Raw genomic sequence first — 26182 nt, 5'->3', positions numbered from 1 at the left:
GCCTATCTATTTCCCTGGTGTGTGAGAGTGTAGAAGGGGGTACTGGAGGGGAGGAGTAAATACAGTGATAAGTCACTTAGGTTTACCATGGTAGCACATTGGTGGGAATGAACTTTAAGCTATGAATAGAATTCCTTCCAGCCATTTCTTTTCAAAAAGGAATTTTGTGTGCCTTACAGAAAAATACAATCCAAAACTTGTAAATAAATCAAGAAAGCATAAAAACAAGAAAATAGAAGGTAATCAAGAGTCAAAAAAAAATCCAGATTAAAATATTCAGGAAAACTCTGAAATATACAACTGTCACAATGAAAACATTTCAGAGCAAAATGTGCTGCAATATGCTACTATGATTAAAAGCTATGTGATCTGAGGAACCTCTAACAAAAAGAAAAACAACTAGGCAAATAGCTTTTTACATACTTTTCTAAAAAGGATAGGCTGCAATATTGTCATAGTTACACAAAGGTAGATACATCTCTCATCTTCACCTACAATTAAAACATATCTTCATCCATAGGTATTTAATTACATGACATCATCTGTGGTTTAACACCAAGAATAAACTTATTTTATGATACTATTACAAGTGTTTTCATTGGAATCCCATCATAACACATACGAAGGGTAATCAATTAGCACATGCTGTTTAAGCAGAAAAGATCCTCTTATAGCTCCTCTTGTACTTTGTAATTAATTAATTTTTTTAATGTACAAATATTACCGGATATGTACAAATGACAGAATTAGCAGCAGCAATGAAGTACATCATATGTTCCTACTGTAGGCTGAGTCCTGGTCTTTGTTCCAATAGTCTAAAGCCACTGGAAGGAAAGCTAAGTATCCATCTACTAAAACATATTTTTACATTATTGCTGGCAAAAGTTCTTCTGATAGGTTTAGTCATCGTGAGTATTCCTGTCTGCAATTTGCTTCTTTAATACAAATCTCTTTCAATCCTAGGAACCTGCGGTACCATCACCCGGGAAAACAGGTCGGTGGCATGATAATCTGATAAGACAATGTAAAGGGTAGATACTGAAGAATGCAAAGTTATTTTCGCAATGAAAGAGTTCTGAAGTAATTCTGCATCGGTGACAATTTTTCTTTTTTTACCAGCTACGCACCTCTATCTAGATAACTAACATTCACCTTGTTCTCAATGAACAGTATATCCTTTCCCTCAATCTTACAATCTCCCTGAACAGTTTTCGTGGCACAACTCAAACAAAAAAAAACATTAGCCACGCCCTTTATACCCAGAGTCAAGCCACCTTTTGCTTCCCATCCCTTCGCCGAAGTCGAAAAATGTCCATTTCACCTAAAAGGGTTTGCACCAGTTCTCTAATCCGAGTCAGACAGACTCTTTTTTTTTAGCCGTGCCTTGATATAATTCCTGTTGGAAGAAGCTTTCTCCCGGGCAAGGTGCAGGCGCCAGAAGAAACACTTAGGCTTACCTCCCACACACCTGCAACCCCTGGCGGGATGCGGGAGCTGATGCTCAGAGGACTGCGCTCTGCTCCGCTCCGCTCCGCTCCTCTCCTCTCCCGTTCCTGCTCTCCTCTCTCCGGGAAAACTAAGTCCAGGCAGCGCCTCCGGCTGCCACAGGAACACAAGCTCCGCCTTCCCCTCCTCTCGTTGGCGAATTCGGCAGCTGCGGCTCCTCCCCCTGCTGTTTCTGCAGCTGCCGCGGCTGGCGGCGGCGGGAAGATGCTGTCCGGTACCTCCCGGATCCCTGCACTTCTGCAGCTATTCCGTTTGCGTCCCTTTCCCCGGGGACCTCTCTCCTGTCTCTCCGTAGCTTCACACCCGGTGCTACCCCCCCCCTCCACCCCCCTGCTATGCCCGGGCACCTCCGCGAGGAGTCCAGGCTCAACCTCTCTCCTCCCGACTCGCACAGGTCTGGCCGCCGGATGTGTCTGGGGCTCGGCCGCTTTCGTGGAAGCTGCTCCTGGGGCCGGGGACCGTCCCCACACTGTACCGTCCCTCCACCCCGGCGACTCCCCACATGTGCCCATTCCGCCCGTGTCCACAGTTCAGTAGCTCCACGTCCCCTACTTTGCACTCTGCCCCCCCAACCCACTTCCCTTCCTGCCTCGGCCCCGCTAGTCCGCCCCCACAATGGGTGAGTAGCCGCGGGCCTACCCGGCACCCTGATTGGCGCAGGTGAGAACTGACCCCTCCCTTCCTCCTCTTTCCGTGCACCCTCTCAGTTCAATTCACCAACTCCCGCAAAGGCAGGGAACTCTCCTACTATTGGCTAGAAGTGTCCCCACCCATCGTCTTAGGCTCCGCCGCACTGCCTGTCGGGAAGTGTAGTCTTGCCTGTGCCTGGATGGCCGACGCCGCCGGCGAGTGGAACTACGAGTCCCCATAGGCCCCTGCGCGACTCCGGCTGGGCAGGATTCCGGACAACGCCTGGTTCCTCTCGGGTCCTTCCGGCGTCGCCGGAGTGAATTGATCCGGGAGTTGAAGAGGGCTCGAAGGTGGGAAGTGAAGTCAGTGCCTCAGTTGCCGGTAAGGTGTGGCTGCTCCGTCTCTGTTCCCGTAGCCCCGCGCAGAGCCCAAGAGGTTTGGGATCACACTGGGGCCGTGGCTGGGGCACTCGGGCTTGGTTCTGGCCGGCGGAGCGGACGGGGCTGGGAACGGGGCCCTATGGGCGTCAGCGAGGTTACCCTACGCGAGTGGCGTAAAGCGGTTTGTAAATGCCGCTTGCCCTGCTTGGGCCCGGACGCCTCCAGGAAGTCTCCTCTGGGTGGGGGCGGGAGGGGAAGGGCGAGGTTGGCCTCTGGTTCCCCCGGGGAAGGGGGGGGGCGGATGTACCTGGGGTGGGGTCCTCTGCAGGTGTGGCTTGGGGAGGGGTGACGGGGCTGCTGTTTTTCCCGGCTGTAGAAGTAGGATAGGGAGGGGAGGAGGGAGGAAAAGAACGCGTAGGGACTCTGTTCTTGGGGTGACTCAGGTTATGCCCTTTGAGGAAAGAGAGCTGTAAAAGCAGGAGGGAAATGTTGACAGGGATCTACGGATTCAGTTCTAGTTTCCTGATGTGGCCCCTCCAAGGAGGTACAGTTTTTCCCTAAGCAGAAAACCTTAACCCTCTTAGGTGTGACTCCTAAGAGACGTGTACACCTTGACTGTCTGCAAAGAGCATTCACGTTGGGATGCTGGTGAGGAAACGGAGGGGGTAAATGATGTGCCCAAGGTCACACACGGAGGGACAGGTCCTCTGAATTTGTCGTCCCGATTCTGCAGCAGCTGCTGCACCAGAAGGAGAGTTGGTTGTGGTTTCTGAAGAGGGTGGAGAAAGTTGCAAAGCAATGCATTCTAGGTATTTTTTAAGAAGCCATTTGTGAGGTGAAGACCTTTTAAACTGGGGAGGAATTCCTCCATTAAAAAAAGGGGACACATTCTAACCTTTTGGGGGAAAAAGTCGGTTTCAACTTACATATATTTTTTTCCCTTTACTAGGGAATATTAAATGATGGACTTTACTACTACTTTAAACAGTAGACAATGATATGGGAGAAAGTCAGTTAATACATCCCATCCCTTAGTTAAAAGATAATTATTTTCCCTTCCTACCTTAGGACTGTTTTTTTCTCTCATTTCATAAAACTGACCACAATGGGATTGAAATTCTTTTATAAAACTAATTTTACACTTTTAAAAAATAATACAGCATCAAGAGAGTTTAGTGTGATCATTATTAGAAAAGAAGATACATTGCATTTCTTGGAGGTAATAACACATTTTTGTTGATTTTTTAAAAAATTTATTTTCCCCTCGTTTTCTTGGCTCTGGGATGTTTGCATAAATAATACCAGGCTCGTACATATTTCATTTTTCTTGGCATCATCTATGATTTTTAACTCATTTTTAATTTAAATTAAGGAATGGAAAAATGGGACATTAATGTTTTATATTAAGTAGAAAGCACTGTACTTGTTCTAGTCTTATCCTGTACAATTGTTAGTATGACCAGTTATAGCTCATGAATATTATTGGATAGTTCTTTAATAGAATTTGGAGTGTATTCATTGACTTCAGGATTTCTTCTTGGTAAGTTTATAAACAAGAGTCAGGTGATAGCAGGTAATCAATCAGTCCTGGTTTACTGTTGTATACATTGAAATATGCTGCATTTTGAATGTACTTTGCAATTATTAATATTATCACCTTTTGAACGCAAAAACATTTTCTAGAATCAGAGGTATTAGGTTCCCCTATTATTGATGGTCTGGAAATTAATATGACATTTAAAATAGGAGAGAGGTATAATACTGTAGAATGAAGTAAAATCAGGAATAACACAACACCATGAGTAAAGCAGTACAGAAAGAAGGAAGACCAACTAAACAAATGGAGAATTATATGGGGGTTAACAGGCTTTGTGCTGAATTGGAAGGATGTGGTAGTTTAAGTAGACCATACGCTGAACATGAGTGAGTGATAGATAGTAAAGCAAGAATGTTATATTATAGAAGGCAATGTAGGCATTTACTTTTTGTTGGGGAAGTGTGAAATGAGTTTTTCTGCCTTTTGGCATGCAGCTATGAGGTTGTGGAATGAGCTTTTGAAGTAAAAGGCAAATTTGGAAGTAAACAATATAATGTGTTTACTTCCACATTATATTGCTCAGCATGTGTTGTTTTTTCCCTTCATTTAGTTTTACCACTAACTTCTCTTCATTTCTGAGATCCAGTTTTTGTACTTCACCTATGTTGTCATGATGGAGTAATGTTTCTGTATCTTTCAGTCACATACTGGAATACTGTGGTCATTTTGGATATCTACACATTGAATAATTTAAGGTTCACAGGTATATGTGTGCAGTTGTATTTTTATAGTGATTTTGCAGGAGCCTTGTGTCAGCCTTTTTATATCATCTCTTACAGGATTTAGGATGTCTCCCATATATATTTATCTCTTTCTTTTTAAGGATACAAGGTCATAAGAATATGTGTATTATCATTGTATTCCCAGTAGTTAAAATATTGAGTACCTGTTTACAAAGAGAATGAAGAGTTTTAGATTGGTTAAGTGCAAAGACATGTAACTGGTCACTGGTGGAACCAAGACCTTATGCAGGTGTTCTTTCTGCAACTCAGTTTCCTTAGATTATTTATTTTGCATGAGAAAAAGACTTTAAGTGACTTAAATATTCAGATACTGTTACCCTCTTACTCTGTTTTATACTGACAACTTATATTTTGTCTCCTGTCTACCTCTCTTCCTTAATCCCCAGCCTTTCTCATTTACTGTGCCTTTCAATTACTATATGTACATAAACGCTTTCCTGACTTGGGGGACTTTGTATATGTTCCGTCCCCACTGCCTGGAGTGCTTCTCCTCCCCTTCCCAAAGCTGGCAACCTTCTAGTAATTTTCAAGTCTCAGTTTAAATGTCAGGGGAACTTTTCCTGACCTCTTTGACCATTCCTTCCTAAAATTAGAATAAGTTCCCATGATGTCTTCACCACACTCTGTACTTCTCCTTTGTAGCAGCATCACAATAGGAACTTAACTGTTTCTGTATTTATTTGATAAATGTCTGAATCCCTCACTAGGCTATACCCAGGGCCCTATCATTTGTCATGTGCCTTAATTCCCTACTTACACAGTATCTGGCATAAAGTAAATGCCCAGTAAATATTTGCTGAATGAATGAAGAAATGATTGAATGGATGGGTGCATTCATGCACAGTGCCTCCAGCACTCTGTTAGGGACAGAAATACAGAAATGAGTGAAGCAGAAATGCTTCCCACCCTTAGATAAAAAAGAGTTATTGACAGAAGTTTAATATAAATTGTAGAAAGATATTTCTTGGAGGGCTCTAAAATCAGGGTAGTTGCCCAGCCAGTGTGGCTCAGTGGTTGAGCATGGACCTGTGAACCAGTGCAGGAGATCACAGTTCAGTTCCCAGTCAGGGCACATGCTCAGGTTGTGGGCTTGGTCCCCAATGTGGGGTCAGAAGGAGGCAGAGGATCAATGAATCTCTCTTTATCATTGGTGTTTCTATCTCTCCTCCCTTCCTCTCTGTAATCAGTAAAAATATATTTTAAAAGATAAATAAAATCAGGATAGTTTTCTACGGGCAAATGACACAGGAGTCATTTCCTATTACAGAAAACTTTATCTGTTTATAACAGAGCATTTTAAGAGACCTTATCACTGTCCTATATTTTGTAAGCAACATTCATTATAACAAAATAGAAGAAACCAACTTTTAATGAATTCACTTTTTCCCTAAAGTTATCTTATTTTGTCCTCATCAAAATATTTCCTTTTTACTTTGTTATTGCATTTTGATTTTTAACCATGCTATTTTCCTTTGACTTTTACGTTTAGTATTACTTGCTTTAGACAGGTAACTTTGTAAAGCTAAGTAGTGCTTGTTTCAAATGAGCTTATATTTTAGGCTTCTTGAAAAAATTCATATTTCATTAGGTTTTATGGTAATATTTTATTTGCTATCAACCTAGATACTTATGAGAGTAAAAATATCATTTTATTAACATGTAAACTAAGTTTCAGGAATAAATTTGTATTAGGTTTTGGTCTTGAAAAATCCTTTAATCCTTTGCAGTACAACAGTAATGGCATAGAATAAATTCAACAGCTCTGAGTTGCTGTGGTCTTATATGCTTTTCTGAGTTTATAAATTCACTCTCCCACAAGATATTGCCAAAAAAGTGATGTTGATATTTGGCTTTAAAATTTGATAATTCTCCCAGCTTTTATTAAATATAAGTTTTTGATAAATTCTAAACTCACTTTCTTAAAAGTCAGTCCTTCTGTTATTAGAATCTTGGATAAAATTTTATCTTTACTTATCATAACAAAGATGTGGAGGATAAAACCGAAGTAGTACTTCTTACATGTTGTTGGTTTCTTCAGGTCAAAATGATAGATAATGTTACTAAGAATTTGAAGTTAATGCCATGATAAATTAATTTTCTCCATAATATAAACTATAAAAGTGATTTAGCAATTAGTGTCATTGATTGTATATATATTGCACTTGAAATGTCATGGAAGGTTGCAGTCTTAGAGACTTCGGTTGTAGGAATATACGCAGTGTAAAAAATGAAAGCACCTGCATTACAGCAATTAGAAATAATTTATTTGCAGAAAGGTAAACAATGTAACTTGGTGATCTATTTTTGTCTGTATGAAGACAAAAAATTTAGTTTTCTAATTTTAGCTACATTGATTGAATCTTGGATGTATTGTAATATCACAATCCTATTTTTTGAGGTCACCCTTACATTTTTGTAATGAGTAATCCTTTTTTTTAACCACCCAAAATTGGATCTATTTAGTTCCACTCTCATCTTTCTACAGTTGCCTAGAATCAAGTGTTGTTATAAAAAAAGAAAGAAAGAAATAGAGAAAATAAAAATGGGATTTTAACAGCAGGCTTATGAATTATTGGGTAGCAGGAATGGAACATATTAAGTGGTAGTCACTGTTTACTCAGGCCAGCACCTTGGGAATAAATTTACCAGAATTAAGTGTAGATTTCATAGTAATGACAGTTTGGTTTGTTTCATTTATCAAATATTTATTGAGTATATCTTATGTGTGAAACTGCCTTAAATTTTCTTTGGAATGAGTTGGGATATAATATGATGGCCAATTGAGTGGTAACTAAGTGCCAGGCATCATACTACTAGTAAACATTTTACATGATCTCATGATCCTCTCAATTCTCTGAGGTAGAGGAACTATTATCCCCAGTTTGAATGAGGAAACTAAAGCATAGAGAGCTTAAGCAACTTGCCCAATGTCACACAACCAGCAATTGCTTAGAATTAGGATTTGAATCCAGGTAGACTCAAGAGACCTTATTTTTAATCATTTCAGTGTAAATCATGTTAGTGATTGAGCTCTATTAGAGGGTAGTTAGATTTAGAGTTGCAGTTAACAAAGAAGTTGTATCCTAGATGTAAAGTCAGTGTGGCAGAGAAAAACTTATATTCAAACAATTGAAAATAATCCCTTTGGAGACTAACATAATTTCAACATAGCCACTTTTTCCTCTAACATTGAAATAGAATTACTTTTCTTGTAAATGCTAGGTGAAGTATTTGACTTGTTATTCAGAGGCCATGTTGGAAAAGAAATACGTAAAATTATAGGAATAGTACAGGAATCACAGTATGGTGAGTTGCTCATTGTGAGATCCACTGTGAGTTTAAATCTTGTGGGGTATGGTGGGGTGGAGGTGGCACGGGTAGCAAGTCCATGTCTCATCTCCTTTCTTTTGGGGTTTATGTGCATGGAGTGGAATTACAATCGTTATGTACTTTAATAGTTATTTTTCTGTGTTTGTTTTTTTTTTATATTTTTATTGATTTCAAAGAGGAAGAGAGAGAGAACCATGGATCGGCTGCCTCCTGCACACCCCCTACTGGGGGTGGGGGTAGGAGTGGATATTAAGCCCGCAACCCCGGCATGGGCCCTGGCCCGAATTTGACCTCGGACCCTTTAGTCCACAGGCTGACGCTCTATCCACTGAGCCAAACCAGCTAAGGCTGTTTTCTTCAAAATAATGTTAAACATGTCTGTTGAATTTATATACAGTGTGTGTGTGTGTGTGTGTATGTGTGTGTGTGTGTGTGTGTGTGTGTGTGTGTGTGTGTGTAGAGATAGATAGATAAATAGATATAGATCCTATATAATAAAAGGCTAATATGCAAATAGTCCGAATGGCGGAACAACTGGTTTCTATGACATGCGCTGACCACCAGGTGGGCATCAGCTGCAGCGGGATGGTGGAGCAGGTGAGCGCGGGCGCCAGACCAAGGCAGGGCGCTGGTCGCTATCATCGGGGCCAGCCTCTGGTGGTTACTGAAAATTCTTTGCTCCCACGCCGTGGTCCCGCCCAGCATTTGCACCTGCTGCTGGTGCCAGCCCCACTCGCACCCAATGCCAGTGCCTGGCGCCAGCACCAATCACTCGGTGCCGTCAGTGGGTGCGAGCGGCAGTTGCTGGCCCCATTGCACCTCAAGGCTTCTCCACCTCCCCCTGCTCCTGAGAGGAGATTGGGGCTGGCAGCCATTTCTCACACCCACTGCCAGCGCTGGCCACACTTGCACCCACAGCTGGCATTGGAGCCGCCAGTCACACCCGCTGCCAGTGCCTGGCGCCAGTCCTGATTGCTCCTGCGGGCTTCTCCATCTCCCCCTGCTCCTGAGGGGCAATCAGGGCAGCAGCTGCTGCTCACACCCACTGACGGTGCTGGTTCCAATCGCTTCGTGCCTTCAGCGGGTGCAAGCGGGGCCGGCGCCATCAGCGCGTGGGAGCAGCGGCAGCAGTGGTGGGAGTGGGGCTACTGGCAGGCAGGCAACCAGGGGCTGCGGCAGGAGAGGCTGGGTGGGGGCATGGAGGATGGGCCGAGACCCACCCCTGTGCCTACTGCAGCCTCCTCGCGGCCCACAGTTCCTTTCAAGGTGCATGAATTCGTGCACTGGGCCCCTAGTATAGATACAAAATGTAATGCAGGTATGCTCCTTGAGTGATGCAAACTGGCAGCTTGACATGTCTTATTTTTGTTAATTTCTCTCTTCCCTGCAAGACTGCACACCCTCAAGGGCACGGACTATGGCTGACTTCATCACCACATCTCCAACTAACACCGTTGCTGACTTTGACTATGCAGAGTAAAACTTTGCTTTAGGACATTTATAATATAGTGGGTAGAAGGGGAAGGGGATAGAAAGACCATTAGGTGGACATTTAGCCTTTCTGATATATATATATTTTATTTTTTTCAGATTTCCTTTTTTTTTACCTCTTGATCCCCTTCACCTCCTTTCTGATATATTAAGTACTTTCACATTCATCAATTCATTTGATAATTTTGTGTTAGAGCTGTTAAGAAAGGGGAACGATGATAGTTTTTCTAACTTACCATTTGGTTTCTGGCACTGAAACAGCCTTCCCTGCTTTATCCTGCCTTCAGGATGAACTGGAAATCCGATTGAATTAAGGAATGGCAGAACCTTAAAATGTCACACCTCTGCTGCCTTCATAGACTTATATAAGGTTGCTATAAAAAAGACAGTTGGGAATGGTAAATGAATCAGACCTGGCCTCTATAGACTATCCTGTTCCTTATACCAGTTCAGATTTTTGCAAGGCTTTCTTAATTCCAAAAGATTTTGAATAATGCTGTGGGCTTTTATGCAGAAATCACATGCTTTTGGGATGCCTTTATCTATAACAAAATTAGCATTTTGGCAATATTGTAAAAACTTGAGAGATTTCTGAGTTCTCACTTTAATTTTGGTGTGCTTCATTAACAATGAATTACAGTTTTGCAAGTGAAGGTTATGTGAGGAATTGTGTATGAAACATAGATAGATACCATTTTCATCCTTATTACCTCTTGTGACTAATAGCATTTGTATTTGAGATCAATTAGGAGCTAAAGGTAATGTTAAATGTCATCAAGATAGAACCTGCCGGGAGTCAATTTGTTACCTGCAGCTAGTAATTTTGTCAACATTTGAGGGTCTTGTGGCAATATTTTGGTGCAAATAAATTTTGTAAGATAAGGTAAAGAAAATATACATTGCATAAAGAACCTTAGGCAGTTAGGAGTCATTAAGTTAACTAGTAGATATCAAAGATTGTAAGTGATGCAGAACAGATCCATTGGAACAGTCTCTTTAGATTGTACTTTCCAGCAGAGAACACAGGACTGGTATGAGTGCTTAAATTGAGTCAAATTTCTAAGGAATTTTAAAGGAGAGTTGGGGATTATATTGGAGAAATTTAAACAGGAGATCACGCATACTAATAAAAAGGAAATAGAAAGATGTATCTCAATTAAATACTTAATGACTATTCAGTTAGGCATTATTTGATTCATGAGCCACTGACTAGATTAAGAACTTCATGGGCAAAAGATAGACCTATTCAAGGGGACACATTTGTTTCCCATCCTCCAACTAGTGTTTCTGTTTAAATTTTGTTCAGACCTGGTTTTTAACAAAACTTTAGGCACTGAAGAGGAAATATAATTGAGGCTTGTCATAACTAAAGAGATGTGTGTTCTTTCCCCTGAACTAGTTGTACAAAAATATTTTAGAAGCCAATGGTTGGTATTTTTGTTGTTCACATTTCCCATCAGCTAATTCAGAGGTAAGGAATTCTTTGATTCTATTGTTGTCAACTTTTTATTACCCTGTATAGATTAGCTTTTATGAATTATCTCAAGGTCCTTGATCACATCTAGATTTCCACTCAGTTACTCAGTCTGTTTCTGGGCCCCAACTGTCTTTATTAAGTTGATGTATGCACATTAAAAAGAATAAAAAGTAATTTCAACATGGGCTTGGCAAATTGTGTTAAAATGCAGTTGATGACTAAATCATTTTAAGTATTCCAGAACTATGTAATTTGTTTTGGATGATATGTAACTTTTTGGTGGCCCAATAATTTGTTTATACCTCCATCTTGGCAAATGGGGGGAAAAAGGTTTTAAAGGTGTGTATTGTAATCGTGTGGCCTTTGTGATATCAGTATTAGGCTATCATTGTGTGTGCTGTGTAGGGGCAGGGTTAGGATGAGGCACATGGGGCCTAGGGTCCAAAATTTAAGGAGGTATTATGTCATGCAAGTCAGAGCTCAAATTTGTGCTCTAGGCATCTGCTTTGCCTCTCCCTATTTCCAGTCCTGATGCCATGACAGGTTCATAGAATTTTGGATAAAATAAAGTAATTGAATGCTTATTGTGTGTTAGCCAATGTATTAAGTGCTTTATGTGCATTTAGTACTCTCAGTAACCCTGTGAGGTGAGAACTTCAATCAGTATTTCCATTAATTTCTCATTGAATTTAGAAAGATTAAATAACAAATGATTTGACCCAGCTGAGCAAAAATTCAAACTTGGGTCTTTGTTTCAAACATCTACTGCTCTATATTGGCCATCTGTATAGAAAAACTTAATTACTTCTTGTTCATTTCTGTATTAAGAAACAGTACTCCTCAATATGTAAGGCCACACTGACATGACACATTTAACTTTTAAGGTGAGTGAATCAGAGGTCTCTGCAGTACTAAATTGAAAATCCACAAACTTGTAGGGCTGAGTATCCTAAACTGACTTTGAATCAGAGAACATTCCCACTGGCTTTGGTCTCCAGACATTCTGCATGGACGCTGTGGGTCTTGACTGTAATTGCTTGACCCATGGATGACACAGAGCAAGACAGATTAGTCTAGAAATAGTTCAGTTTAGCAGACTAACATGTCCTCTGTACAATGGCTATATATTGTTTAAAATATCTGTCACCATTTTATTTTGTTTCTTAATGTGAATTTTTGTGGACTTCTATTTCTAAATTGTGAAATTTGGAGATTGGACTAGATAATATATATAATGGCTGTTTTTGCTTTAAAATTTTAGGGTTTTAACAAGTAAGTTTCTTAAATGTATAAGCATGTGACAGGAGTAAGGGTAAATTTGGGGATCTGGAACTATCTGAGTTATGGGAAGCTCTGGGTTCAAATATCTTTTGCCAGCCCTTATCCTTACTGCTGGGGCCATTCACCTTTGTTTTTCAAAATGATTTGTTTGTAATGCTTCTGGACTGATTATCATAGAGTAGTGTTTTTCAAATTGTGGAGAAAGGATGTTTAAGAGCACCTAAGAGAGAGGGGGGCTGGTAAACTATAGTTACTTAATACATTGGGTGAATGAACAGTTTTAGTGTTTTATATATAGAGTTTGATAAACTATTTTATTTGTAAAACAAAGGAACAAACAAACCTTCTGCTGTTTTAAAGAGATTTAAAATCACTTATCTTTCCTATTTATGTGGCTTTTATGATAGCTTAGGTCACCCAACATTTGGGAACTGTATCACTTGCACCCTTTCCCATAGAGAAAGTTTTGTTTTGTGCTAAAAGTGAGATAACTTTTCGGATTTTGCTTATGTGTAAATTAAGGTTAATCTAATGTTGGAAATGCTTGCATTTTTGAGAATTTTGTGAACCATTAAATTATACAGTAGTTGTTTCCCCAGTATCTAAAAAATATTCTAGCAGCCCTAATAAAAAGGAGACATTAGAATTTATAACCTCTGACTTTTATTTTCTTTAGTTTTATTTGATGTTCATGTAAATTTCTATTAGAATTCTGATTTTATTTGCAGTTATTTGGTACTTACATTCTCTTAGCTTAGTGTAGTAGGAAGAGCTTGGGATAGCTACAAGTACAAACTGGTAAATGTGACTGGGTCCAGACTTTATTAATAGAATTAATTAGATTTCTGTGTTTTTGCTTTGCTAGGCTTGATGATTTGAAAAGTACTAACAAGGCTGATTCAGGTTATAAATTGCCCATCTCTTATCTCATTAATTTGTTCATTCAACAAACATTTATTAATGGCCTACTATATACTTGCTATGCTGATTCTAATGTCTCTAATGGGAAAAAGAAAAACTTATAAATGTGTAACAAACACATGGATTCTGTTTACTGCTAGAATGAATAAACATCTTTTAGCTAAATGTTCATGGGCAGGTTGAAGATTCAACCAAAATAAATAACACTTCTCTCTTTAGGGAGGGAAATTAAAGGAATTATAAGAATTTAGGAACAGTAAGAGGGCTGAGAACTGGATTTGACTATAGAGAAAAACAAGACAAATGGACCTGCCTGGAAACATTTTAAGTGTCAAGTTTACTTAGGAAGCTTCTTTTCACCCCAAAAACTGCATACATCAGTACCAAAGATTTCCCTTTGTCTACTCTTTTTATTTGTAAGTAAATATATCTTTGGCTCTAGAGTTATCTCATGCCCCAGATGGAGTGAAAGGAGGCTGTTTCAGGAAGTCCTGATTCTGAGGGTTGAGATACACCCAAGTATAGTTCTTGGAGTGAACAAGCTCCTGTTGGTTGGGCAGGGCAGAAACTCCCAGCACAAGAGTTTAGCACTGGAATGGCCCAAGAACCTATTTTTGGCCATTCTAAACAAATAATAATTGTTTTAAGCCCAGCAAGGTATTTAAAACTGATTCACCTTGTGTTAGAAATTTGCAGTGCTATTTTGAACATTCAAGGAAATGAGGGGAAAATTTAAATAAATAGGTTGCCAAATTCTAGTTGTTTTGATATCTCCATGTCACAAAGGCTGTTTTTGAAGAAAAGTTTGTTGAAAAGTATACCTTGTATCTAAATAATTAGTATCTATAGTTCTGTTTCATTTTTATTTTTTTAAATTCTGTGGATGCTAACCACTCAAGAAACAAATCTTACTTTGAAAATGAAAACTTATTCCCCAAAGCAACACATTTGCAATGGGAAATAAATACTTCTTGCTATATTGTCATCATACCCACATTAATTTTTATTTATTACTAGAGGTCCAGTGCACGGATTTGTGCACTGGTGGGGGACATGGCCTGTGGGGATGGGCCCGCTGTGGGAGTGCCGCTCATCCTGGTCAGCCCAGCTGCTGTTCCTGCTGCAGGAGCAGCCACACATCCTGGTGAGCCGAGCAGCACTCCCACTGTGGGAGCGCACTGACCACCAGGGGGCAGCTCCTGTGTTGAGCGCCTGCCCCCTGGTCGTCAGTGCACGTAATAGCGACTGGTTGACCAATCATTCTGGTCGTTCTGCCTTTTAGTCACTGGGCTTTTATATATATACTAGAGGCCCGGTGCACGAAATTCGTACACGGGGGGGGGGAGGTGTCCCTTAGCCCAGCCTGCACCCTCTCCAATGTGGGGCGGTGTCCCTCAATTCAGGACTGCTGGCTCCCAACTGCTCGCCTGCCTGCCTTCCTGATTGCCCCTAACTGATTCTGCCTGTTAGCCTGATCACCCCCTAACCACTCCCCTGCCAGCCTGATTGATGTCTAACTGCTCCCCTGCCAGCCTGTTTGCCCCCAACCTCCCTCCTCTGCCGGTCTGGTCACCCCTTACTGCCCTCCCCTGCAGGCTTCATCACCCCCAACTGCCCTCCCTTGCAGGCCTGGTCCTTCCCAAATGCCCTCCCCTGCTGGCCATCTTGTGGTGGCCATTTTGTGTCCACATGGGGGCAGCCATCTTGTGTGTTGGAGTGATGGTCAATCTGCATATTACTCTTTTGTTAGATAGGATAGAGGCCTGGTGCATGGGTGGGGGCCAGCTGGTTTGCCCTGAAGGGTGTCCCGGATCAGGGTGGGGGTTCCCTTGGGGCGTGGGGTGGCCTGGGCGAGGGGCCTGTGGTGATTTGCAGGCCGGTCACGCCCCCCCGACGACCCAAGTGGAGGCTCTGGTATCTGGGATTTATTTATCTTCTACAATTGAAACTTTGTAGCCTGGAGCAGAGCCAAGCCTTCTACTCGCTCTGTGGCAGCATCCATTTCTGTTGGGATTTATGTATCTTCTATAATTGAAACTTTGTAGCCTTAAGCCGAGGCCTGGGCCGGCCAGGGTGTGCGGAAAGCTTGGCTTCCTCCATCGCCAGGGATACCCAAGCCTCCCTCCTGCTCTCTCCGTGGCCGTAGCCATCTTGGTTGGGTTAATTTGCATACTCGCTCCTGATTGGCTGGTGGGTGTAGCGGGGTGATGGTTAATTTGCATATTACTCTTTTATTAGATAGGGCAGATTAGCTAGAAATTTTAACCATGGGTAAGTCATTTTTTTTGAACTTTGGTTTCTGCTGTACTAAAGGGGGGAAGAGGTGACTTTTTAAGGTCTTTCCAAATTTGTGGATTAGTTATCTTTAATCAGTGGACTATACATGCATAATCAGTACTCCAGAAACCAGTATCCCTTAGAGGGATGATAATGTGCTGCCTGACTGGCCACACCCATGCTGAAAGGAAAGAACATTCTCAAAGGGGCAGGGCCTCAGCCCTTCCTCAGTTCAGCTGACCCTTGCTCTTTAGGAAGCAAGATCTTTTTCTGCTTGGAGTGATTGCATTTAACCATTTCAAATGAAGGTTGTACATTTAACCATTTCAAATGAAGAAGCATATAAAAGGTATGACAACATATTTTAACTTAAACTAAAATTAGCAGAACAGTTTAATAAGCCTTGTTGGAATTGGTGGTTTGTTGTTTGATTTGAATTTTGGGGGACATTTATTAACCTTTTGCACTCGGATGTCGAGTGTGACTTGACACGGTTAGCATTGGTAGCAGCTCTTTTTATACTCTTTGAATGTATCAATAATTTGAAAAATAAAAAAATTCAAATAAATAAGTTTGTATGAAAAGAAACTCCAGTTTTTTATTCTACTGCCGCACTTTGTAAAGTCTGGGGTATTTAAAAAATTAAATCCCGAGTAGAATAAAGGAATCGAGAAAAAAGCAAGCGAGTGCAAAGGGTTAAAACTGTGGACAGTGAAACAGGAAAGGATCAAGGATAACAGAAGAGGGACTAGGTGAAAATGAGCCTAGGCCAGTGATGCCGAACCTATGACATGTGTGTCAGCACTGACACGCGTAGCCATTTCTGATGACACGCGGCCGCTGAGGTGGCTGCAAGCCGAGGATGAAACATTTGCTGCTCCTGAGGATGAAACATTTGCGAAATAATGTTTTTTCTTCAAAGTGACACACTACCCGAGTTATGCTCAGTTTTTTGGCGAAGTTTGACACACCAAGCTCAAAAGGTTGCCCATCACTGGCCTAGGCTGAGCTGCTTTGGCTCACTAAGCAGTCAAAGAGAAGGGGGGCTTGAGACAGGTTAAGGAGGTTTGCCTGGGACAAACTGCTGCTGTCCATTGCTCCCCTGGTCTAAAACCTCATGGAGTCCCTTAAAGTTTAGGAGATGCATGCCTGTTGGGGAAGAAGAGGAAGAGGGGAAAGGCTAAGGCATGTTCCCAGGAGGGAGAGTGCACTGGAATTGGTGATTTTTAATCTCATGTTTACACTAATGAAGCCATGGGTGGCCCTAATTTGTAAATGCGTGTTCTGAAAAGTTGTAAATTAATCCACAGGAACAATATTAAAAGGTGATTTTGTTGTGGGCCAGCCAACTATTTAGCCCAGAATGGTGTTGCAATGTTATTGTCTTTTTTATGACAAATAGTAGTTGACAGTACTGTAAAATTAGTTTAAAGGAAATATATAATTCATTTGAATCATAAAAGTGAACACTTTCTGCATCTCCTTCTGTCTTGACTACTAGGTGTACCAGTTAATAATGTGGATTTTTTTCAATAGATGGAGTTACACATATGTTGATATATATGTGATTTGATATGTATGCTATTTTGTTGTATTGACAGCAAGCTTCAAAACTTCATATGTCAAATTTTTGGAAGGTGTTAACATCATAGGTATTTTTACGCTTAAAAATGTCGAATTTCGTGCCAAAGAAAGAGCATTTGCGGGAAGTTTTAATTCATTATTTTGAAGAAAAAGGTATCGTATACTTCGGGAAGCTTATGGTGAATATGCTCCATCTGAAGATACGTGTGAACGCAGGTTTAAACGCTTTAAAAGTGATGATTTCAGTGTGAAAGACAAAGAATGTCCCGGTCAACTGAAAAAGTTTGAAGACCAATAATTACAAGCATTGTTGGATGAAGATGCATGTCAAACTCAAAAACAACTTGCAGAAAGATTAAACGTTGCTCAGCAAACAATTTCCGATTGTTTACAAGCAATGGGAAAGATTTTAAAGGAAGGAAAATGGGTGCCACATCAACTGACGAAAGACAAATGGAAAACCAAAATGTCATCAGTAAAAAGTTGCGTCAACGGCACGAAATAAAGTCTTTTTTGCATCGAATTGTGACTGGCGATGACAAGTGGATTTATTTTGAGAATCGCAAACGCACAAAATCATGGGTTGATCCAGGTCAGCCATCAACATCAACTGCAAAGCCAAATTGCTTCTGAAAGAAGACAATGCTCTGCCTTTGGTGGGATCAGGAAGGTGTGGTGTATTATGAGCTTCTATAACCAGGTGAAACCCTTAATACTGATTGCTACCGACAACAAATAATCAATTTGAACCACGTTTTGATCGTGAAACAACCAGAATGTGCCAGAAGCCACGGCTAAGTATTTTTGTTTCATGATGATGCATCATCACACACTTCAAAACCAGTGAAAGACTTGTTAAAAGATCTTTCCTGGGAAGTATTAACCCACCCACTGGATTCACCAGACCTTGCTCCTTCAGATTATCACTTGTTCAGATCGATGGCACACACACTTTCTGAGCAACACTTCAAACGTATGAAGAAGTGGAAAATTGAGTCTCTGAATGGTTTGCCTCAAAACAAGAAAAGTTCTATTGGGACGGTATCCACAAATTACCTGAAAGATGGGGGAAATGTGTAGCTAGTGGTGGATATTACTTTGAATAAAGCACTTTTGATGTTTCTCTTGAAATTATCGTGTTTTCTTCGTTTACAAAATCCACCATTATTAACCGGTACACCTAGTATATGCAGGGACAGGCACATGTGTTTGGAAGAGTAAAAGACAAAAATTATTCTATTGAACTCCCTTTAGTGTTTCACCTTGTTTTTACTGAGATTCTTGTAGACTTCTCTCACTATATCAGCCCTTGCAGGGATCCTACTCTTTGAGTGTTATTCTTGACCTCGCCAAGAAACCAAATAAATTTTTTTTAAAACTTGTTGTCCATGCTTGGGAATATTTGAAACACCTGGTTTTTGTGATGCTGGTTCTCTCATCCCATTTTCCCATAGCAGTATAGCATCCTGACTTCTCCCCTATGTCATACTCACAATTGTTCATTTTCTCTTTCCTTCCATAGTATAAGCTGCATGAAACCAGAGACTGTCTAGCCTTGTTTACTGGTCTCTGTCTAGTACCAGGCCTAATGCTGTGTAGGTAATGAATAAATATTTATTAAATAAGGGAATGATTTTCTTTTTCTGTCACCCAGTGAGATAACTTCCCAGGTTCTGTTGACCCTGTCCTGCTATTTCTTACTTGCTTTTTTCATTGACACAGTATATATGCCTTCTTTTACTGTTAAACTGTGCATACTGTACCTATCATTTTCATTTTGACCAGTTTCTCTGTATTTTAGCCCCTATGCTTTGTTCCAAGTTCATTATAAAAAAGTATTCACAATTTATTTCTATGTGGAAAAGTAGGTTACCAAGTGGCCTATTAGGTAGTTAAATAGGAACAGTAGGACCACAACTGATATTTACCTACTTCCTCTTATTATTCAGGTCTTGTTGATCTCTTATAAAGATACATGTTTTCCCTGCCTTCACTTTCTGTTCCGCCATTCTATTTTTAATGCTATGACCAAGCAATCTACTTAAATCAGTGGTCTGATCAGGTAATGATTTTCTCTTGCCCTAGAATAAAATTTAGGAATTGGCCTTGTTTTGTTGTTCTGTGAAGTCAGGGACCATACGTCAGCTCAGAAATTGGACAAATTGTCTATGTTTAGAACTACCAGAAATGGAACCAGACTGTTCAAGTAGGTGTTGAGTTCCCCTTCACTGGTTGGGATGTGGAAGGATAGTAAGCAGTCCTCAAATGGGATGGATTATTGGATAATTTTGAAGCTATAAGTACTCCAGGCCTGTGATATTATCTTTCAAACTGCTTAGGCCTTTCAAAGTCTGGCCCAGGCAAATTGTTAATGATTAGGATATCTTATTCATCTCCCACTGCATCTTGCAAGTGGTAGGTGCTAAACATATATTTATTCAGTAAATAAATAACTTCTACTTCTGGGTATTCTTTTGGGTGGATGAACTCAGGTTCTTTGTTTCCACTTCAGACTTGATTTTATGATGTGGGAGTATCAGATCTGGATTCTAAGTACTGGGATTCAGTGTTGGGCCTCCGCATGTGTGATCTTGGGCATATTATTACCTCTGAGCCTTCTTTTTCATGTAAAATTAGAGTGATAATTACTGTAAATAAGTTATAAGGATTAAATGCTTGTGGAAATGTTTTATAATCTGAGAATGCTTTGCAAATGGTAGAAATTATTCACATTGATTGTTTTGTAACTATATATATAGCTAAGTCACTACTGTTACACTTCCACCTTATAATTAGGCTTATTTTTTATCCTTGCAAAGGGAATAAATGTAGTTGCTTTCTCTTAAAAAGCAACACATTTCCTTAACTCCTCAAGGTAAAATTTCTCTCTTATATTATTGAATTGTGCTATTTTAATTCCAGACTACCAGTGCCTGTGGATTTCTTGTTTTAGGTTCAAAAAGTACCACTGGCAGAATTAAGTAACATTTTTTTCCCCCAAATGGACCACATTTGATAGCAGTTTTCCAGTTTTAAGATCTGCCTTAAGTTATTTGGTACTTACGATTTTATTGTTATTTTTAGATGACAAAATCAGTGAACAATTAGCAAAAGGCATTTAATGAAAATGTTATGCACTTTAATTCTTTATTCTTTACTTGTATTTCATACACACTTAACACACTGTATATTTCATAGTTATAAATGTACTAGAGGCCCGGTGCACGAAATTCATGCACTTGGGGTGGGGTTGGGGGTGGGAGCCCTTGGGTGATGTCCAAGTTCCTTGAGCCCAGCTTCTGGCTGAGTGGTGCTCCCCCTGTGGGAGAGCACTGACCACCAGGGGGCAGCTCCTGTGTTGAGCATCTGTCCTCTGGTGGTTGGTGTGCATCATAGCGACCGGTTGTTCCGCCATTTGGTTGATTTGCATGTTAGCCTTTTATTATATAGGACTAGAGGCCCGGTACATGAAAATTCGTGCACTGGGCGGGGAGGGGGGGTCCCTCAGCCCAGCCTGCCCCCTCTCATAGTCTGGGAGCCCTGAGTGGATGTCCTACTGATGGCTTAGGCCCACTCCCCCAGGCTTGCGGGAGGCAACCAGCCAATCGGGAAGGCGATGTCCCCATCACACCTCTGCTTCTGCCACTGCTGGCCGCCGTGGCTGCCTGAGCCTCTGTCCTTGCAGCCACTGCAGCTTGCCTGAGCCTCGGGCCGACCCTGGCAGCGGCAGCCGCCATCCACAGCCTGCCTGAGCCTTGGGCAGCCACTGCGGCTTTGTCCAGAAGGACGTCCACCCTCATTAGCATATTACCCTTTTATTAGTATAACTATTGCATGTAAATGCTATGATTATGCATTTTGATACTTTGTCCTAGATTGCATATGATGGAATTAGATAAATCATTAATCCATGGTGCTTCATAAAGAGCTCTTTCTGAGTTCAAGATGAGTGGGATCATGCAACACTGCTTTGTGGAGTAGTACCTAATAGGAGAGATGAGCTGTTAAGAAAGGGCAATTCTTGAATCTGAGAAGGGAAACAGATGTGTCACTGACTAGGGCTGCCTTTACAAGTAAGATATATTAACAATTCTGATTTTCATAAGATAAGGACTCTACTTTGGAAAAGAAAATTGCTGGTATCTGTTGTTTCCTCTTAATGTAGTAACTTACTGTTCTTTGTCCCCTTTAACCAGGTCAATATATGTTTTGTGACCTATTCTTTTATCACCAAAAAAGAGAGAAGAAATACTGCAGTGAATGAAGATTCCTCTGCATTTTAGCACTGCTTTTTCTACTGTCGTTGGCTTTTGAATGAGGATGACAATGGAAGAGATGAAGAATGAAGCTGAGACCACTTCCATGGTTTCTATGCCTCTCTATGCAGTCATGTATCCTGTGTTTAATGAGGTAAATCGGTAATATTTCCTCATAGGATCTCTGCAATTACTTAATGCCTACTTCTTTTACCCATTTGTTTGTTCCTTCATATAACAAATACTTATATAAATGAATTCCATCTATGTGTTAGGTATCATGCCAGGACTGGACATAAAATAGTGGGGTGAGAATCCCAGATATATTGTTCCCCCTCTAGAGGTTTCACTGTAGTTGGAGAGAGAGAGACATTAACTAAAAAAATACATATAATTAGATAAATGAAAAATTGTGGTAATTGCTATGAAGTTAAAAAAATTAGGTAGGGCCTGTTTTGGAGGTCAGGGTAGGCCTCACTGAAGAAGAGACATGCTAAGATCTGAAAGGGGTATGGAAGGGTTAGAAAGCTGAAGAGTTGGGGACAAGCACATGTTAGATATCCAGAGGAGCAGGCACGAACTATCCTAATGAGTTACAGTCAATAGCCACAAACATTTTTACCAATAAATGAAACATAACAGTGCTTTGTATTTAGAGAAGATGTACTTTTCTTTATTTTAGGAATATTCTAGGACTTAATACATTTTGGCTTTTCTTTTAAATTAATATTTACTATGTTAAAGTGTGTAGAGAATTCTAGAACTGTGCAAGTTTCTTAAGTATAATCTAATCACTCTGCACCTTTTAATGGTGACCTAAGGTCCTGATATATGAAATTATTTTCCTGAAATTACCTATGACTAAAATCTAGGACTCCGAATTCTGTGGCTGTAGGCTTTTTATCTATTTAATTAGTTGTGGGTTTGTGGGTGCTTTTTTTGTTTGTTTTATTAATCTAATTAATTATAAAGCTATTGATACCATTAACCTTATTGTTGCTACTACAACCTGGAAGCCCTTACCATTTCCAATAATTTTTCATCTCTTTTTGTAAAATAATTATATTAGAGTAAGATCGTGAGTTTAAAAACCATTTCTCCTACATTATTAGGTTTATTCATAATGAATGTATTTGATTTATTTTATAATCTAATGTCTTGGGGTCAATAGAGAGTGGTTCATCTTCTTCAACTTGAAATCTAGAGACTTAGTTTAGTTTCCATTTCAGACAAATATTTTGAACTTCAAACACTGTCTCCTAAATAGTGTTAGGCTCAGTGACCAAAGGAGAAAATGCAAAACAATGGCATGGGTAAAATTTATTTCTCTTACATAAAAAATTCTAGAGGTAAGTGGACTAGGGCGAGTATTATGGCACGGTATCACCTGAAACTCAGGTTCCTATCTTCTGTCCCATCATCTTAGTGCTGGCCTTCCATTATCAAGGTCACTTCAGCATGTGGGATGCTGCTGAAGCTTCCTGGAAAGGGCAAAAAAAAAAAAAAAAAAGAGCAGGAGGGTGTGTGGGTGTGTCTGTGTGTGTGTGACTTCCAACTGATTCTGCTTTCTTAAGAACCTTTTTGAATGTCCTATACAAGACTTCCATTTACGTCTCATTGATAAAAATGTAATCTTATGACCACACCTAGCTGCAAAAGAGGTTGGGAAATTAAGAAGTTTGCTATTAAGGAGGAAGCAAGTAGGAGGCATCTTTTGAAAAACCTGTCTCTATTATACTGCAACCATGCTAGCTTCTGAGGCCCTCTTTTAGTGCTGGTTACACCTATCTCTGGCAGCTATAGCAGACACTCTAGTAATTAATTCCACCATTTTGTTTTAATACTTTACCCATTCATTGCAAGGCTAGAATTATTGTTAGAAGCAAGTGTTTCCCTTCTGTTTAGTAAATATTCACTAAATGCCAACCATTTATTTGTTAAGTGTTCTGATAGGGTCTGGAAATGTAGAGGGAAAATAAGGTTTCCTTATAAGAATCTTAGGGAATACAGATGCTTAAGCAAATAAATTATTTAATGATCCTTGTACCAAGTAAGAAGTAAGGAGACAGTCCCTGAAAGCTGGTGAGTAATCTATCTTGATGATTAGTGTTTGGACTTCTCAGGTACTTTAAGAACCGTCAGGACAGTTCCTGCCAGAGGTGCTCCCTCTTTTCATGTCTGTAGTCTAACTCTATAGCTAACTCAGTGGCTATTGGGTCAAGTTGTTCTGGGAGAATATTCTATATTTATCTGGTTACTTTGAGTCTTTTCTTGATGGGGGGGGCAATTACATTTCTGAGCTTCAGTTTGATCCTTTAGTTAATGAAGAGGAATGAGAAAAGCTTTTTTTTCCTAACAATTTGGGTGATATTTTTTACATATGGAAAGTGGATTTTATTTCAGTCTTGACTTTGGAAAATAATTGTATAGGATGTAGCATTCTGGTGAAATGCTCTGTTGGGATTAATACAACTTTCCTAATTTATTTGGTATAAGGAAAATTAACTTGCAAGAAAAATAAATGGCTGTGAATGGACTAGTAAATCTCTTTCAGAAATAAAGGCAGTGATTCTCTCCAGATGAGATCTAAAAACATATGTAGGTTAATGGGCCCAGAATTAGAACACGTTGCCAAATGATTCATAGTTGGTTCAAGAACTAATTGTTAGAAGTAAATTTTTAAAATGAAATGGCTAGAAGTGGCAGACTGAGAGATACTACATCAAATTCTCAGGGTCTAATTCTCAAATTGAATTTATTGATCAAACATGGTATCAAGCTTTTTTAAACAATTATTTCTGTCATGTATTTTTAAAAGAGAATACACAATGAATAAGCTTTTAGGAATATTAGTAGTAGTAGGTTTCCTTTTTGACGGAGGTGAAATCTTGGGCTTGATTTAGGAATGGAGTCAAATGATTAGTGCACCTTCAAATGTGAAGTTTTTGTTTAAAAAGTCTAAAAAATTAACATTGTTCTCTGACATTCCAGTATATTAATGTAATATCTTAAATAAGATACCTAATCAGTTAATTGATATTTATAGTTCAAAGGAGGATTTTTCTATAAATCTACTAATTGGGAAATTAGTTTGGCATTGTCTGTACTATGCAGATTTAAAGATAAGTGGTTGTCAAGTTAATCATGCAGAAAGTAGTACCACAGAACCACTTTGAAGGTAAATGAATCACTAAATTTTGTCTACAATCTATATATATATAAAAGCCTAATATGTAAATTGTCCCCACGGGAGTTCGACCGGAGACCCATGACTCGCTATGATGTGCACTGACCACCAGGGGCGTTGCGGAATGAAGGAAGGACCCGGCCAGCAGCTGGAAGGCCCCAATCAGTCCTGATTGCCAGCCAAGCCTAGGGACCCTACCCGTGCACACCAGGCCTCTAGTGTAATAGAAGAGTGAAAAAGCTTATGCATTCTCACCATAACATTACATCCATAATAATAACTATGATGGGTCTCCCAGTCATCATGTAGAACAGATTTTTAGACAGTAGTACATCCTTACGCCTGAGGAAATTTTGGTGCTCTAGCTCACAAGGCAAAATTATTTATGGCATTCTGGGAGCTTGACGCTTGCTAAACTTAATGAAGTTATGCTAGGACAGCTGAAGGAGTGGGCTTGTTTAATCAGCAGCTGCAGAGTTCAGAGTCCAAGTGTATTGCATGTTGTAAATGTACTGTGAAATAGGTCTCCTGTTTGCATTATGGAATGAGTTTATAAAAACCTAACGCCAAGTGTTAGAACAGGTTTTTAGGTATTATTATTTTTCACTAATTTTTAATATATGGAGGAAGAGAGTTGTATGCTTCATTTCTTCATTCCAAGAAAGGATATACCACGTGTCTTATTTTCCCATGACTTTTGGAGGAATTGTTTCAAGGTGAAATATACTGTATGAAGAAGTAGGTATTTTGAGACAGAAATAACAATTTTGCAACCAAAGGTGAATTTTAGATCATCCAAATTTTATACTTTTGTTTATTATAAAAACACACAAAGCGAAACTTACGATAAGTAATTAGTATTATTCTATTCAGAAGAATCCAAATCAACTATTTCTGCTAACTCTCAGCAGCATATATAGTACAACTCTTAATTTATCAATAAGGAAATGAATCCTGAGAATACTTCTCCAGCTTTACCTGTCCTTTTTATTTTTTCCTAGTGAAAAAAAAAAAAAATCCCAAATTTTGAGCATAATAAACATACTTTTTCACAGTGAAGGCATGGGTTTCCCCTACAATACCACCATCCAGAGGTAATCATAGTTAATATTTCCATTTGAATTACTTCTCTGTCATTTATTAGGTTATATAATTTTGTCTTAGTTTTTTTACATGTAAAATGAGGCTAAAATATATTTCTTACCTTGGCCTGGCTTGCTCGGTGGTTACAGTGTCAGCCCTCAAACCAAAGGGTCTCAAGCTCAGTTTCTGGTCAAGGGTATGTACCTGGGTTGCAGGTTCCATCCCTGGCCCCAGATGGGGCATGTGTGGGAGGCAACCAATTGATGTGACTCTCTCACACTGTCTCCCTTACACGTGGTAGAAACTCAGGAATTTGTTGGCTCTTAAGTAACTGAAGAGATTCAATGATAGGGTATACTCCCCTCTGGAGAGGGTGAGTATAGGGAGGCAGGGTAGTATTAGTGTCTTATGCATGAGTTTTGGAGCCAGACAGATCTAG

General features: G+C 39.9%; 2 protein-coding genes across 3 annotated transcripts in view; one reads left to right on the top strand and one right to left on the bottom strand.

Annotated features, from left to right (window-relative positions):
* SERPINI1 (serpin family I member 1) overlaps positions 1-1598 on the bottom strand; it is a 75864-nt gene extending 74266 nt beyond the window's left edge. Inside the window, exon 1 of the mRNA XM_079767442.1 lies at positions 1458-1598. The gene's annotated coding sequence lies outside the window, so the exon portion shown is untranslated. The remainder of the gene's footprint in view (positions 1-1457) is intronic.
* Positions 1599-2399: 801 nt separating this feature from the next.
* Positions 2400-26182, top strand: part of PDCD10 (programmed cell death 10) — a 44110-nt gene continuing 20327 nt past the window's right edge. The window contains exons 1-2 of one of the 2 annotated variants that reach the window (XM_079766394.1): positions 2400-2517; positions 21414-21627. In XM_079766394.1, coding sequence (XP_079622520.1) covers positions 21532-21627 — 96 coding nt within the window. In that variant the 5' untranslated portion in view covers positions 2400-2517; positions 21414-21531. The remainder of the gene's footprint in view (positions 2518-21413; positions 21628-26182) is intronic. The other variant, XM_079766395.1, reaches the window with a different exon arrangement.

This window comes from Cnephaeus nilssonii (genome assembly GCF_951640355.1).
Source record: "Cnephaeus nilssonii genome assembly, chromosome: 3".
NCBI classification, from domain to species: Eukaryota; Metazoa; Chordata; class Mammalia; order Chiroptera; family Vespertilionidae; genus Cnephaeus; species Cnephaeus nilssonii.
This window is presented reverse-complemented; position numbering and strand designations above follow the sequence as displayed.